General features: G+C 38.0%; 1 protein-coding gene and 1 long non-coding RNA gene across 5 annotated transcripts in view; one reads left to right on the top strand and one right to left on the bottom strand.

The window, feature by feature from the left end:
- Positions 1-5,630, bottom strand: part of LOC131280488 (uncharacterized) — a 59,871-nt gene extending 54,241 nt beyond the window's left edge. Inside the window, exons 1-3 of one of the 3 annotated variants that reach the window (XR_009188099.2) lie at positions 5,497-5,630; positions 1,150-2,310; positions 721-739 (exon numbers count right to left, since the gene is read on the bottom strand). This is a non-coding gene — a long non-coding RNA (uncharacterized lncRNA). The remainder of the gene's footprint in view (positions 1-720; positions 740-1,149; positions 2,311-5,496) is intronic. The other 2 variants (XR_011645559.1, XR_009188098.2) reach the window with 2 other exon arrangements.
- The window catches only part of C1QTNF3 (C1q and TNF related 3), a 34,423-nt gene that overhangs the window by 411 nt on the left and 18,566 nt on the right, over positions 1-15,446 (top strand). For both annotated transcript variants that reach the window (XM_058307646.2, XM_058307644.2), the window contains exons 2-3: positions 4,611-4,722; positions 6,758-6,912. In XM_058307646.2, coding sequence (XP_058163629.1) covers positions 4,611-4,722; positions 6,758-6,912 — 267 coding nt within the window. The remainder of the gene's footprint in view (positions 1-4,610; positions 4,723-6,757; positions 6,913-15,446) is intronic.

Below are 15,446 nucleotides of genomic sequence, written 5' to 3'. Positions count from 1 at the left end.
GCTAAGATTCTTAGGACCAGAGTTTTCAAGATGTTTGCTAGGCTGCTTATGGGTCTCTGGGTTTCTCTGGGTTGCTGGGGGGCCTGCTGAACTCTATTAGATAGAAAATCAGCAGTGGTGGCTATGCTGTACCAAGATAAGGAGGTTCTATCTGTTGCCCCATTAGAAAGGGGAACATGGGCAGCCTGCTCGTGCTAGGCTGTACTTGATTTCTTTTCTTGTGGTGCAGAAAGGATGACTGCTGACTCATGCAGATAATCCCTGTAGATAATCCTTTGCTGATCATCAGAGAGTTGGGCTTGCTTAGCCCTTCCCAGCAGGGAGAAGCTGCCCTTTGAATTTGTCAAAAGCAATCACACTTAACACTGTGAGTTGATTGTCACAGTTCATGCCAGTCTCATTTGTTATTTGATTTATAATATTCTAGGTGGCTAAACTTCTATGCTTAAGCTATTTTAAAAAAAGAGTCAATGAGTTCAAAGAAAAGACAAAGGACTATGTATTCTTAAAATGCAAACCATATTGTATGATTTGGTGCCTGATAATCTCAGACAACTTGATTTATTTCTTGGGGTTTAAGTTCAGCTTCTAAGGAAACATCATTAGCTCTTGTGGGGTAGTATGGAAGTGAGTTAAAGTTTCAGTGCAGTGAATTGCAAATTGAAGAAATAAAATTTAATTTAAAACATTAAGTATAGGAAGAAACAGATTTTTACTTACCTTCTAGGTGTCTAGCATGCTGAAAACAGGGAGGGGCAAGAAAAATTACTTTGGATTAGGATCTTTTAACAAATCAGTTATATTGCAAGAATTGACTGTTTTTTTAATGCACTAAATAGGCCCTGAAAAAGTTTATGTAGCTGAAATCTAAACTCCTCTATCACAGATTGAGAAGTCTGAGTTGAGAGTGGTTATATAATCAGACTAACATCATACAGAGTTAGCTGCATTTTAGGGACTAGAACCTGGAACTTCTAACTCAATTACATGTCACAGCTGCGGGGCTGTGTCCAGAGAAGAAAAGATGACCTCTAAGTATGATCCTATTTTTTGAAAGCTGTGTTTAGAGATTCTCCTATCATCTGACAATCTTTTGGCTAAAGGGAGATTAGTGCTAATTCATCTTTTTCTTAGTGGAGACATTTTCACCTTGGTCCAGGTGTCCACGTGGATTTTCCATTTCAATAGATGGAATCTTCCCTGCCTCTTTCCTGGCCATGACAGTGTGAGGCTCCGGGCTGCAGAAAGCAGATGTAGGTTTCCATTGGTTAGTATTTTCCAGCAAGCCACACCCAACTAGGCCACTGAAATCCAAATCACACTTCTGCTTCACCACAGCTTCTAGTCCTGGGTTCCTGAAGCTTTTCCAAACAGATCCTTAACCAAAGGTACTATTTGAGATTTAATCACCGATTTGCTGCAGGTTTTCAATACAATTCCTTTACCAATGGATATGGAGAACCAAACTGAAATTGGGGTTGTGCTATAGTCTTCCTTTTCCTCCCACTTTTCTCCCTTCTTCTTTTATTTTAATTCTCCTTTTTATATATATATATCATTCTTTCATTCACCAATCATTTCCTGGGCTTCTACTATGTGCCAAGCTTCAGGATGGGGACTGAGGATGTAAAGATAAGACTATCCAAGCTCCCTTCGCCAAATGTTTCTGAAGGACTCTGGTGGGGATGAATTAAAAAATCATTTATAAGTAACAAATAATTTAATAGATAATTAAATATGATCTGATGAAAAAGGTCAGTGCACAAAAGACAGTTGGCATAGTGTCAGAATGGTAGCGTCAGCTGAGTTGGAACTTAAAAGATGGGACCAAAAGGATGGAGCATCCATAGCAAATACAAAACTATGTGCCAGAGCAAAGAACCCAGGAAAGAGTTGGGAGTGGCTGGAGCTCTTCATATCTCCATGAAGGAAGACATGGAGATGGACCATCCAAAGATTTTCGTGGCAGACTTGGGAGAATTCTGTTGGCTGGTTTAAAGAGCTTGGACCTTATTTTGCCAGCAAAAATTTTGTTCATTTGTTTGTTCATAGCAGGACAGTGAGGTGATGGGGCTTGTGTTTTAGAAAGATAACTCCAGCCTCAGGTTTCCCAAAGCATTAGAGTGGGCAGAGAGTTGAGCTGGGCAGATCTTTACTCTCTTCTCAGCATCTTCTTCTCTACAGCCTCTTTGTCATTCACAATATCAGTCTCCTTCTGGACATCCCTTTCTCTTTCCTTTCTCCTTCCACTTCCCTTCTTCTTTCTCTTCCCACTTCTTTGGGTCAAGAAGGAACTATGGACTCTTGTTTCTAGAAATCGATAATAGTAGAGTTCAATTCTGAGCAGCTGCCCCTAGACCTCCATCTACAAATGGAGGGAACTTGTTTTGGAGACAGTCTCCTCCTCCCATGCTGCCATTTGTATGTCCTTGGTGTACAAATTTGACCTGATTTTGGGAACGGGGTTGATAAACTAAATAGGTTGACATATAGTGAGTGGCTAATATGTAATTTCTCTTTTACCTAGGAGAAAAATTTGAATTAACACATCCTTTCCACTTGTTCTAAGAATTCATCAAAAGACTGATAATTATTGTTCCATTTAACTGAATTTTGAAAGACAAAAAGGGAGAAAGCTAGTATGAAATGCCATAGGAGGGTTCTCAGGAGGTGCTCAACTCTCTAGCCGTTTGGGGGCAGCCCTGTACTCCTAAAGTACTTCCAAGTGGTTTGAATAGACACCCTGAGTCCTAGTTAACTACTATACAAAGCAACTCCATCTCTGCGAGATAACCCTTCACGCCCAGACACTAGACTTCAAAGAAACAAAATCTTTCTAAATGATTATATTCTTTGGAAGAGACCTCAGTATCTTTGTTTGTATCTTAGGGCAGGAAAGAAAATTTGTGACCTTCTTATCCATTCCACTAATCTAATAGACATGAAAAAATGCTGTCTCGGAGACATTGAGTTTATTAAGGTCACAAGGAATTGAGACAGGAATCTTTGTTCCAGTTCAATGACTTTCTGACTTTCTCAACCAGCATAATATTTCAATTATATTCCATAAACAAACAGTTCTACTTCAAGATTTTCCCTCCTTCCCCTCCTTTCTCCTTCCCTAAAATCCATTCTTGGCAGAGCCCTGGATTTCTTGGGCTTAGAAAGCTGTGTTTCACATTAGCAAAATCATACCCGGAAAGTATGGAATACTCACTTCTCAGATGACATTTTTGGACTATAAGGTGGGGCGGTGCCATGGCATTTTTGACTTTCCAAGTGTCCTGAAATCCTTCATCTCAGACCAATTGCTTTACCTGATTTTCTTTTCCTTTACCAATTTGACAGAGGTTTTCAAGACTCCCATTGCTGCACAGAGTTAGTCCTGATGGGCTGAAGACTAGACAAGGAGTTACCTCTAAATCGTTAGCTCCTAATCACTCAAAACTTGGGCTCTGACCTGTCACAAGAGAATACTTGGACTACAAACACTGTTCTGCTCTTCCTGAGGAGTTTGGTGGAAACCTTTAGGAAAAAGAGATGAGAAAGTAAGGAAAAAGTCCAAGCATATTTTTGTTAAAAGAAGTAAGATCTAAATGTGCAGCAATGTGAAATCTTGTTCCAGTTTTCTGCTTGGATTTCTAGTAATGGAGAAAACTTGAATTTTTGAATTCTTTTTCTCTCTCTCTCACTTCCTTCTTCTAATGAATCCCTTAGTAACAATACACCTCTTTTTAAAAGCCATTAAATTATAATCGGTGTCTAGCAAAGTTTCTGCAAATATTTTGTATGATGTAATTAAAAGGCAAGTTGCTAATTGAGAGTCCAAATTTTATTAACAGCTCATCAATTCTTCTGCCAAACAACTTCAACTAGACCCCAAGCTCACTGTCTCTTGACAGTAAGCAACATTTTTAGAAATTTATCTTTGTATGAATAAGCTCTTAACTCCGTGTTATATTTGTGTATAATTAGTTCCCATTAAGTATTCGTTAACAATTGGTTCAGTCAATATGATAATCATTTTAAATTTTGAAATGGAATATGAAACAAAACATGTCAAATACCTATTATTATGAAGAAGTTAAAATCGCCTCAAAATATAGGTCATCCATATAAATTTGTAGGACTAACAAACACTATTTCCATAAATTTCCCAAGGCAATTTAAGTACATTCTAAGTATTTACAAAGCAAGCATTAAAGCTCAGAGTTTCTAGGAATTCTTAACTGGTATTATGAATATAGTTAATGTTTATTAATTTGATGGTCATCTACTCACCCTGGCTATAGAAAGGGCTACTTGTGGTTGAGAAAAGAGGAAATGCTTCCAAGTCCACTTCTAAAGAGGTTTCCTCCTTTGCTGTCATCAGTCCAGGAAGTACTAGTACACCCTTTCCCCGTTGTTTTCCAAAGAGCATGTTCTACTGGCTCTCATTTCCTTTTCCTTTACTTACCCGACTCACCCAAGCATCCTCAGCTACACAACCCCATCCCACCCCATCTTTTCTGACAAAGCTTTAGGTTGTTTGAAATTTAACCAACATTCACCCAGTGGCTTAATTCCCATGGGTACCTTTCTCTGAAGCTTCTCTTTGTATCTTTTTAAAGTCTCCACCAACGGGAGGACTGCCCCCAGACTGCAGCAAGTGCTGCCATGGAGACTATGGCTTCCGAGGCTTCCAGGGCCCCCCCGGACCTCCAGGACCCCCTGGCATTCCAGGTAAGGATGAGAGATATGGGCTGTCACTAGTCTCGTGGCAGACTGTGCCAAAACAGGAGCCAAGGGCAAACAGATAACTAGGGATGACTTGTGTGTGATCTAAAGGGTATGCATGGAGAATTCACAAACAGAGAGCTGAATAAGGAGCTGGTTTATTAAGGCGGTTTGAGTAGAACAGTGTAAGTGGTATAGTGTTTATTCTCTATACCATTTTCAGATTCATACCGACTCTAGGCACTCCTGGATAGCAGATTCACAGGCTGGGAGTCTCTTCACTCACCCTGAGCAAGGAACCACAAAATTTTAGTTGGAACAGGCTAAGTTCCACTGTTTTGGCTACAGGCTGTTTTATGCCTCCACCATATCTGATTTCCAGGGGACTTTTGAAATGAGAGGATAGATGAGGGGGCCAGAGGGGAGCTTATTGGTCTGGGGTTGCAGAATTTTATCTGGTTCTAGGGCCAGCTAAGGTTCTTTCACCCACCCCCAACCTCGGGGTTCCTCCACGTTTAACTCTCTCCAGCTCTCTCTCAGCTGAAACGCCTATCTTCCCTGGACTCACAGAAACATTTTCCTGCTCCAGCACTGCGTTGTGGCCCTGGGAATGCGATTGGGCTCTATCAGGGCTCTCCAGGCTCACCTCACAGCCATCTCTACTGCTCAGGTGCCAGGCAGCAGGGAGCTTTGGGAACTTGCTGCCATCCTGGGTCTGCTGAGGAAAGGGCACCCAGCCCAGCCCAATACCCTTTCCCATCCTAAAACCCCCAAATGTACCTGGAGATTTTGTTGTCTTCCTCTTCCTCAAGTCAAGCCCTGGGGGTAAGACTTTTTCAGGGTTCAGCAGGCTATTTGCTCTTCTTATCCTCATGGATGTTAATCATTGTTAAATGAGGTTTAATTTTTATACTTTTGAAAGGCTTCCACACAAAACCAAATTTAAAATGAGAAAACCTGTTGGGCTTTAAAAATGTGATTATTGGCTTGGAACCCATGCCATTGAAAATCAAGGGCGGCAGTCAAAGGGGAGGGAGAACGAGGGAGGGGACATTCAGACTCTTCTGAAGTCTTCTCAGGTCTGACCTCTTCTGAAGTTACAGGACATGCTGACTGGATTAAATGCTTCCCAGAAGAAAACAACGTTGCCATTGAGCATATTAAACTATAAAAAATAATCAAAGTCTATCCATCAGGAAGGATTGCTTACTAGGTTTAATATCTGGTCAAAGGTAGGATGCAAAATAAATAAACAAGCAAAGTACCTGAAATAAATAAAGCAAATATAAAACATAAAGAAAGAGGTGTATTGGCAACTATCTCTTAGTGGCAAAGGGAAGAGTTGAAACTAAGAGCAAATAGTGCTTTCAGAATTCATTTACTTTTTCCACAGTTATGAAAGCATTTAATATACTTTGTTGAAACCCTAAAAATATAGAAAAGTGTACTGAATGACACAAAAATCATTCATGGTTCATCATTCAGAACAAAAGCACTTAATATTTTTATCTAGTATATTCCAGTATTTTCCCCTATGGATATAAATATATATATATATAGTTTACAAACAAAAATAGTTTCATGCTCTCCCTATTGAATCATAACCTTTTTATCTAAAAGTTATCATGAATAGCTCTACATATCATCAAATGTTTTTCTTCAATTCTTTTTTTTAATGATTATATAACATCATTAACTAGGATGTACCGTATTATTTTATTTAGCCCTCCCAGATTGGTGGACATTTAGATGGTTTCTAATCTTTGTTATTGTGAATGATACTGTGATAAGCAGTCATCGAAACCATTTTTCATCCAAACTTGTCATGATATCTAATTTTCAGAGCCTCGTGTACCATTTAAATTAGATCCCCTTCAAAAAGGTGGCTGTATTGAGGGTTGTTTCAAGTCGTCCCATTTTCTTCAGAATTCATTTGGGGCACTTTTGTTTTTTTAAATGAAAGGGGCTATATTTGTCTAGAAACAGATGGTGAGTATAAGTGACTAGGCTTTTGCAAGTGATGACGTTCTGGTTGTTTAAGGAAACCATGGGAACAACGGCAATAACGGAGCCACTGGCCATGAAGGGGCCAAAGGTGAGAAGGGAGACAAAGGCGACCTGGGACCGCGAGGGGAACGGGGACAGCACGGCCCCAAAGGAGAGAAAGGCTACCCTGGGATTCCACCGGAACTGCAGGTAAATCTCCCTCTGCACAGCTCCAGGTGACTTATAAACCCTGCAGCTCAAAGGCACCAGGCACAGAAGGCTTGAGTGCTTCCCCCTGCTCTCACCAATCTTAAAAAAGTCTGGCGGTCAATTAGTTCATCACAGGATACTTGCAAGAGAACTGTGCTTTCAAACAGTAGAAGTTTTTGACATCATGCTTAGGGACAAGAATACTTCATGAAGAGTGAAAGGTGAAAGCCAACAATATTGTACGACCAAACACAAGTCAACCCTGAAGATAGTTAATCTTCCATTTTCCAAATGAGAAATTATGTTAAATAACAAGGTTCCAACAACTTGAATGTATCAACTGTTAGATATGTGAGTGGATGGGTCACCTGTCTACTTATATTTTAGTTACTAATTTTGTTACATTTACAGGTTAAATTACACATATGAATATCACAATGTAAATATTGTTTTCTATTAAACTCAGATTTTGTGGCACAATTCTAACTTAAACTTTTTTCAATCAGTGTCTTCATTATCCCTAGAGACCTTTTAGTTTTGAGTCCTACAATCACAATTTCCCAAACTAGATAATATTCATTTCTGTTTAATGTTTTTCCAACTGTATTTACAAGGCTGTAACTGGACATTTTATTCCAATATCAAGTACTCATTTATTTACTCTTTAAAGTTTTCTTTAGTGATTTTTAAAACTCTTGTTCTTGACAATATCTAAACTTGCAAATGTGAGAAAAGTCACCAAGAAAAATGACTAAATCTGGGTTAATTTTTTTTCTGATATTTAAAAAATGATTCTGCCAAGAAACTTCCATCAACCTTAAAACCAACATTTTGTATTAAGATTGTTTCTGGTTAATATTTCTTCCCCAAACAGTAACTTGCAGTTAAAATAAAGTAATTGAGGGGGTGGGTGTGGCTCAAGTGGTTGAGCACCTGCTTCCTATATGGGAGGTACTGGGCTTGGTTCTGGTGCCTCCTAAAAACAAAGACAAAAGCCAACTCAGGAGTCATTGTGGCTTAGTGGATGAGCACCAGCTTTTCACTTACAAGGTCCCACTACCACAAAAAAATAAAAAATTAAAAAAGTAATTGAGGGAGCATCCTGTACTGTAAGAGACTTTTAAAGAACATGAATTAAAGTTGGCTCTTGTCTTGAAAGATAAATCGGGGGAAAACTTTGCCTTTTATTTGGGCATATACAGTGGTAGTTTGACCTTGCACAAGTTCTTTTATTTTTCTGGGCCTTGGTTTTTTCAAGTGTAAAGTAAGAGATTGGGTGTTAGTCTAACTGGAACAGTTGGTTTAATAGAGAACCTCCTGGGAAACTATTAAGTTTGCTCCATCAACCAGTATACACTAAAACCACAATAAAATCATTCAGGGAAACTACTTTCACATACTGTAAAGGAGGCATGACAGAAAGGGGGAGACTGGTCTTGGGCAGATTGAGAAGGTAGGTGATTTCCAGGCTCCTTCACGCCTATGTGTGACCCGCTTCCCTGGTATGACCCTATTTCCCAGCCTCCTGCATCTCCTGCCTTCATGCTCTCTTTCTGACTGTACCTCTCCATTATACATTGATTCTGCCAGTCATTATCCCCAAAGTCCCCCAGAATTTCAGCTTTTTAAAAATCTCTCTCCTCCCTCTTCTCCCACCCTTCTAAAACTCCCATTCTTTGAAAATAGATAATCCCAGCAAATGAAAGAATTGCTTGATCTAATTCACACTCAGTTGCAATGACTCATTAGGACAGGGGATTGGCATTGACTTTCAAAGGTGACTCCTCAGTGGTGGTTTCTCTCCAATGTGGTTGGCAAAAGCATTTCTTGACAGGTAGAATTGTCCTAAGGCCCTTTTAATTATTATTAACATTTTGCATCTTGAATTCTGACCCTGTCTTTGGTTGTCAGCAGCAGTAACAATAGTAGGAATAGGATAGTAGAAGAAGGAGGAGGAGAAAAGGGGGATGGTCGTTTTAGCTTCCTAGACTGTTGAAAGCAGATACCATCAAATGGGTTGGCTTAAGAGTGCGGATTTATTAGCTTATGGTTTTGAGGCTGAGAAAATTGTCCAAATCAATTCATCAAGACGATGCTTTCTTCCTGAAGCCTGGCAAGGCATATAGCAGCATCTGCTGGTCCCTCCCTTCAATCTCAGGTTTCAGGCTTCCTTCTTTTCAGCTTCTTGCTTCTGTGGCTTTCTCTTTCTTTTTCTCTGTATTCATTTCATGTCAAAAGGATGCCAGTAAGAGGGTTAAGACCCATTCTGAAGGATGTGGATAGCACCATAACTGAAGTAGCCTCATCAAAAGGTCCTACTTACAGTGGGTTCACATTTGCGGGAATACATTAATTTTAAGAACATGCTTTTCTGGGGTACATACAGTTTCTAAACATCACAAGGAGCAATGGTCATTAGTATCCCGTTCTCCACTTAAGTGAGGTAGAATGTTTTTTTTTTAATGAGGTAGAATTTTGAGGATCAAATCCTAATTGACTTCTCAAATGACAGCGTTAGAAGAGTAGAGCTGGGACTCAATCTCAGATCCTTGAACCCAAGGACACAGTTTTATTCCAAAATTGACAGGGCCTCTCAGTTGCCACGATGGGTGAATTTCTTAAATTAATTCTCTTCACTGATCTTTTACTGACTGAGCAGAAATTTTCAAAATTCTATAAAATATCATACACAAAATATTTGTAAACCATCCCAGCCATGGGTTTTGGCTTTAAATGGCTTCTCTGATTCTCCTAAACATAGATTTACTGTTCCAACATGGCATTTTTTTATACAATATCATATCCAGAAAGTTTTGTTTTTCTAATATTCAAATAGATTGGTAGTTTTATTAAACTATTTTCTATATTTTAGATTACTGTGGATATTCACATAACTTTTCATATTAAAAAATCAGAAAACAGCTGGGGGAAAAAAAAGTAAAATCTGTCCAGAGACAACTGCTATTAACATATAGTTACATATCTTTTCAGATATATACATACTTGTTTTATAAGACTTCTTATATAGAATAGCCAGGTGCAGCGAGGATAATTGTCACCAGAGACGTATGAAAGAAAAATTGACTGGTACTCACATATCCTATAGCAAAGAGCAGCAGGCCTCACAGGGTCACATGAGGAAAGATGTCAGGAACACAGGCTCAGCTAAGCAGGTGGGGAGCCAAAGGTCGCAGTGGATCCGAGAACTATGCCTTTATAGTGCTACGTGGTTGGAGCTATGACAGCTGGTCAGGAAAGAGTGGGGACTGAAGAGTTTTTATTTGCCTTTCAAAGGGCATAGACTCAGGTCAGACAAGAGGGGGAGAAGCTGTTTATCTTTTATAAAAAGGTGATCGGGGTAGTCACTGAGGGACCCAAAGATAGGGTCCCTTATGCTGAAGCTTCATGAAAATGTACAAGTCCCTTATGTTATGAACGACCTTAGAGATGCTGAAGCAGCCTGAAAGAGTGGAAAGTCCCTATTTGATCTTAAGTCACTGCATCTATATGCAGACATTATTTTTAATAACAATGAGACCATCTAGTAAATAGTAATTTTTTTATTGTTTTTTAAACTTCTAAACTTTTTATTTTGAAATACTTTCAAACTTACAGGACACTTACAAAAATAATACACACCCCACACAGAGAACTCCAATATACCCCTCCCCAGATATAAAAATTTTAACATTTTGCAACACTTGCAGTATCATTCTATCTATATATTAATCTATTTGTCAACCCATTTTCTTAACACTTGATTGTAGGTTGCATACATCATGCTCCTTGAACACTTAGTACTTCCATATGCATTTCCTAAGAACAAAGATATTCTCTTTAAGTGTAATCATCAAGTTCAAATAATTTAACATTGATATAAAACTTACAGTCTATATTCCAATTTTTTATATGTCCCAATAATGTCCTTTTGAACCTTTTCTTTTCTGTTAGATCCCATCCAGGATCATGTATTGTCTTTAATTGTCATTGTCTCCTTAGTTCCTCCTTCTGTTTTATTGTGACAACATATATACAACATAAACTTTCCCATCTAAACCAGTCCCAAGCATCCCATTCAGTGGGGTTAATCACATTCACTATTTTATGGTGCCCTCATTGACTTCCGTTACTAAAACTTTCCCATCTCCTGAAACAAAACTCCTACACTCATTTTGCCTTAACTTTGCATTTCCCCTGATACCTGATAGAAATTAAATATACTATAATTTCTATATCTATGAGCTTACTTATTCTCTAATGTTTTTTTGTAGTTACCATGGGGCTTATATTTAACCTCTTACATCTATAACATCTTATTTTCTTTGATACAACTTAACTTCAATAATATACACAAATGATGTTCCTATACCCCTCTCTCCCCCTCAGCCTTTATGTAGTTCTTGTAACAAATTAAATGTTTTACATTATGAGTCCAAAACCACTGGTTTATCAGTACATTTTATACAATTGCCTTTTAGATCCCGTATGAAGTAAAAAGTAGAGTTACAAACTAAAAAGACAACAATACTGGCATTTATAGTCCCTCTTTCACTTACCAGAGATCTTTGTTTCTTCACATAGCTTCAATCAGTTGTCTATTGTCCTTTCCTTTCACCCTGCCGAACTCTCTTTAGCATCTCTTGTAGGGCTTGTGTAGTGGTGAAAAACTCTAATAGGATTTCTTTATCTGGGGATATCTTAATCTTTCCCTTTGTATTAATCAGTCAAAGGGGTGCTGATGCAAAGTACCAGAACTCTGTTGGTTTTTCTAAAGGATATTTATTTGGGGTAAAAACTTACAGTGACAAGGCCCTAAAGAGTCCAACTCAAGGTTGCTGTCTCATCAAAGTCAATTGCCATGTGTTGAAGCAAGATGGCAGGCGATCTCTGCCTAGTCCCTCAGCTGCTCAGCTGCTCTGTTTTCTTTGGCTGCAAACTATCAGACAGATGGCTCGTCTCTTCCTTGGGGCTTTAGCTATTTGAGCTTTCTCCTTTCTGTCACATGGCAGGACCAAAATGACCAAGTTCTCTCCTCTTCTGTGTGTCTTCCTGAGCAAGTGTGCATTTATATTAGCCCACAAAAGGGGTGGGGACTCAACCTTGAATCACTCCCTACTGATGTGGTCAAATCAGAGCCCTAATCTTGACAGATAATTTAATCAACACATGGCAGCTAACTCTAATGCATTCAAAAGGTGCCACACCCAGAAGAACAGATTTGTTTACAAACATAATCTTTCTCTTTTTGGGGGATTCAAAAATAACATCAAACTGCCACACCTTTTATTTATTTTTTTCATTTTTTAAAAATTTATAATTAATTTTTTATCAAAATATATCACTCACACATAAACAACAAATGTATAATAGTTGTGAACTTACAAATAAACACATATAACATCAAACAAACATATATAACATCTCACCCAACTACCAATAACCCTCACCGTTTTTAAACCTTTTTAACTAATGATTAAAGAGCATTGTCAAAATATTACTACTAAACAAAGTACTTTCCCCCAACCACTCTGATTATTATTACCTCTATATTATTTATATATGATCATACATACACAATTAAGTGTATAGTAAAAGTTGTAAACTTACAAAGCAAACTTGCATAACATCATACAGGGGTCCCATACATCAACCCTCCACCAACACCTTGCTTTGTATGAGACTTTTGTTACAAACTATGAAAGAACAAGATAAGATAGTTCTTATCTTGCATTTGGTGTGTTTTTCCCCCAACCCACCCTATTATTATTTTTTAAATATATATTTTTATGACAGAAGTTGTAAACTTATAAAACAATCATGCATGTGTGCAGAATTCTCAAACAACACCCCTCCAACTGGTGTGTCATTTGCTACAGATAAAATAAAATCATCTGATTATTACCATGTCCATAGTGTGCATTTGGCTCACGTTTTCCATTCTGCCGCAGTATCAACACAGTACATCTTTTGCATAGATGCAAGAATATTATATTATTACTACTAACTACAGTCCATAGGTCACTCCAGCTGTATTTTTCCCACGCTTTTCCACATTCCCAACACCCTGCAGTAGTGATATATATTTGTTCTAGCTAACAAGGGACACTCTTACATCTGTACCATCAACCACAATTCTTACCCACCTCTTGCACACCCTTGATTTTGAAAGGCAGTTGTGCCAGAGATAGAATTCTTGGTTGTCAGTTTTTTGCTTTCAGCAGTATAAATTTGTCTTCTGACTGTCTTCTTGAGTCCCTAGTTTCTAATGAGAAACTGGCTTAATCTTATTCAGGTTCCCATGTATGTGACATGTTTCTTCTCTCTTGGAGCTTTCAGAATTTTCTCTGTATCTTTGGTGTTCAACAGTTTGATTATGACCTGGCACAATGTGGATCTATTTGAGTTTATCCTGTTTCATATCCTTTATTAAATTTGGGAAGTTCTATCCATTATTTCTTTGAATATCCTTTCTGCCCCATTCTTTTATTCTTCTCTTCCTGGGACTCTCACAATGAGTAAATGTTTTGCTTGAAGTTATCTCGTAGGGTCCTTAGGCTCTATTCACTTTTCTTCATTCTTTTCTCTTTCTTCCCCTCAGACTGGGAGATTTCACTTGTCTTATGTTCAAGTTCACTGATCCTTTCTTCTGCCAGTTCCATTATGCTATTGGACTTCTCTAGGGAATTTTTAATTTCTGTTACTGTGGTCTTCAGCTCTGTTTGTTCCTTTTCATAATCTCAATTTCTCTATTGATATTCTCTTTGTGTTCATCTATCATTTTCCTGATTTCCTTCAGTTCTTCAGTTCTTTAGCTCTTTGAGAATCTGTAGGACCATTTTTGAAAGTCTTTGTCTCATATTTTCCAGGTCTAACCTTCGTCATTGATGATTTCTAATGCTTTAAACAATTTTCCTTAGCCCAGGCCACACTTCCTGTTTTTTTGTATGTTTTATAATATTTTGTTGAAACCTAGGCATTATGATATTTTAATGATGTGCTCTTACTGGAATTTAGATTCTGAAGTTTCTCTTCCTTAAGCTTATATCCAGCTGGTATTATGATGGGCTTTCTTTGAATGTCAGGTGCTAACAAAAAAACAAAGCCAAAGGAAGATGAAGAAAAGAAATAAAGAAAGAAAAAAAGGAAGGAAGGAAGAAAGAAAAGAAGGAAGGTAGAAAGAAAGAAAGAAAAAAGAAAAAGAAAATACTTTCCTATTCTTTGCAGATTGCTCTGTTAAGTACTCTTCTTTGGGGGCTTATCCATACAATGAGTTTAGAGAATATCTTGTAGGAGCCTCCCTGATCCTTTTTGTGCATGTGTCTTGGTTGCCCTAGGAATTCCCCCATTTACATAGTCCTGTGTGTTCTCTCTTCCCTAGGAAACAGTTTCCTCACAGTCTTGGACACTGAATTATATGTTTGAGAGCCAGCAATCCCTTGCCCCAGGCAGGATAACTTAACTCCTCTCCCAGTGTTTTGTAGGAACACTCTGTATACCGACTTTTCAAAGCAGGGCACGTTCTGGGGCAGTGAAGCCCTCAGGCCACCATCAGATAGATTAGGCCAGACATACATGTTCTCAGTGGACCAGGGATCTATGGTAGCACTAGCTGGCTCCGTGCTGACTGGGTGAAAAGTAGGTAAGTGGCCATCCAGGGCACTAGGCCAACCTACCTCTTTTAAGTAGACTTTTTCTTGAATGGTATTTTTCCCTCATATTTCAGTCCTTCAACTGTTTTCTGGGGCCTGAAAAAGATGTTCTACCAGTTGTTGCTGATTATTTAAACCTTCTGTGAAGGCCAGAGCCATCTTGTTTGGGGTGGGGTCAGTATTTTCTATTTTGTTACTTTATTTCATGATGACAATATGTCCTGAATATATCTTAAAGTAAATAAATACAATCCTATGTCTTAAAATAAACATAATTCTATATCTTAAAAGGAATGTATCTTTTTCTGAATATAACATTAATACATGCTCATTTTAAAATTATATATGTAATGAAGAAAGGAAAAATTTCCCATGAGACACCTGCCAACTGAGACCTGCCATTAATAATTTTGTAAGTGTTTTTGTAGATATTTTTCTAAGTTTACCCACAGAACTTCCCTCTACCCCTCATTAACTTAACAAAGTTTGATATCAGGCCATAATGAGCTTGTGCTTCCTACTTTTAAATTAAACAATATATTAAATACATTTCCCATGTACTATATGTAAGTATAGATCAGCATCAAGTATTCTCAAGGTGTCTTCAAGAATTTATTCTATTTAAAAATTAGTATCATTTAGGGAAAAATAATGCAGGGTTAGCAAATTTAAAATGTTGTTTTATTGTAGGAAAATCCTTTAATGTGCTAATGCGCATTGAATAATTACAAGAGGAAGATTTCAACCAAACTTTTCTAGTATTATTTGGTAACAGATTTTTTTTCTTCTTCTGCTTTTTTTTTTTTTTTTTTGAGGTCCAGTGTCAGAAATTGAGCCCCAGACTTCGTATGTGGGAAGCTGATGCTAAACACTGAGCCCCATTGG

The sequence above is a fragment of the Dasypus novemcinctus genome, chromosome 2 (assembly GCF_030445035.2).
Source record: "Dasypus novemcinctus isolate mDasNov1 chromosome 2, mDasNov1.1.hap2, whole genome shotgun sequence".
NCBI lineage: Eukaryota > Metazoa > Chordata > Mammalia > Cingulata > Dasypodidae > Dasypus > Dasypus novemcinctus.
Note: the sequence above shows the minus strand (reverse complement) of the source record. Positions and strands in the feature narration are given on the sequence as shown.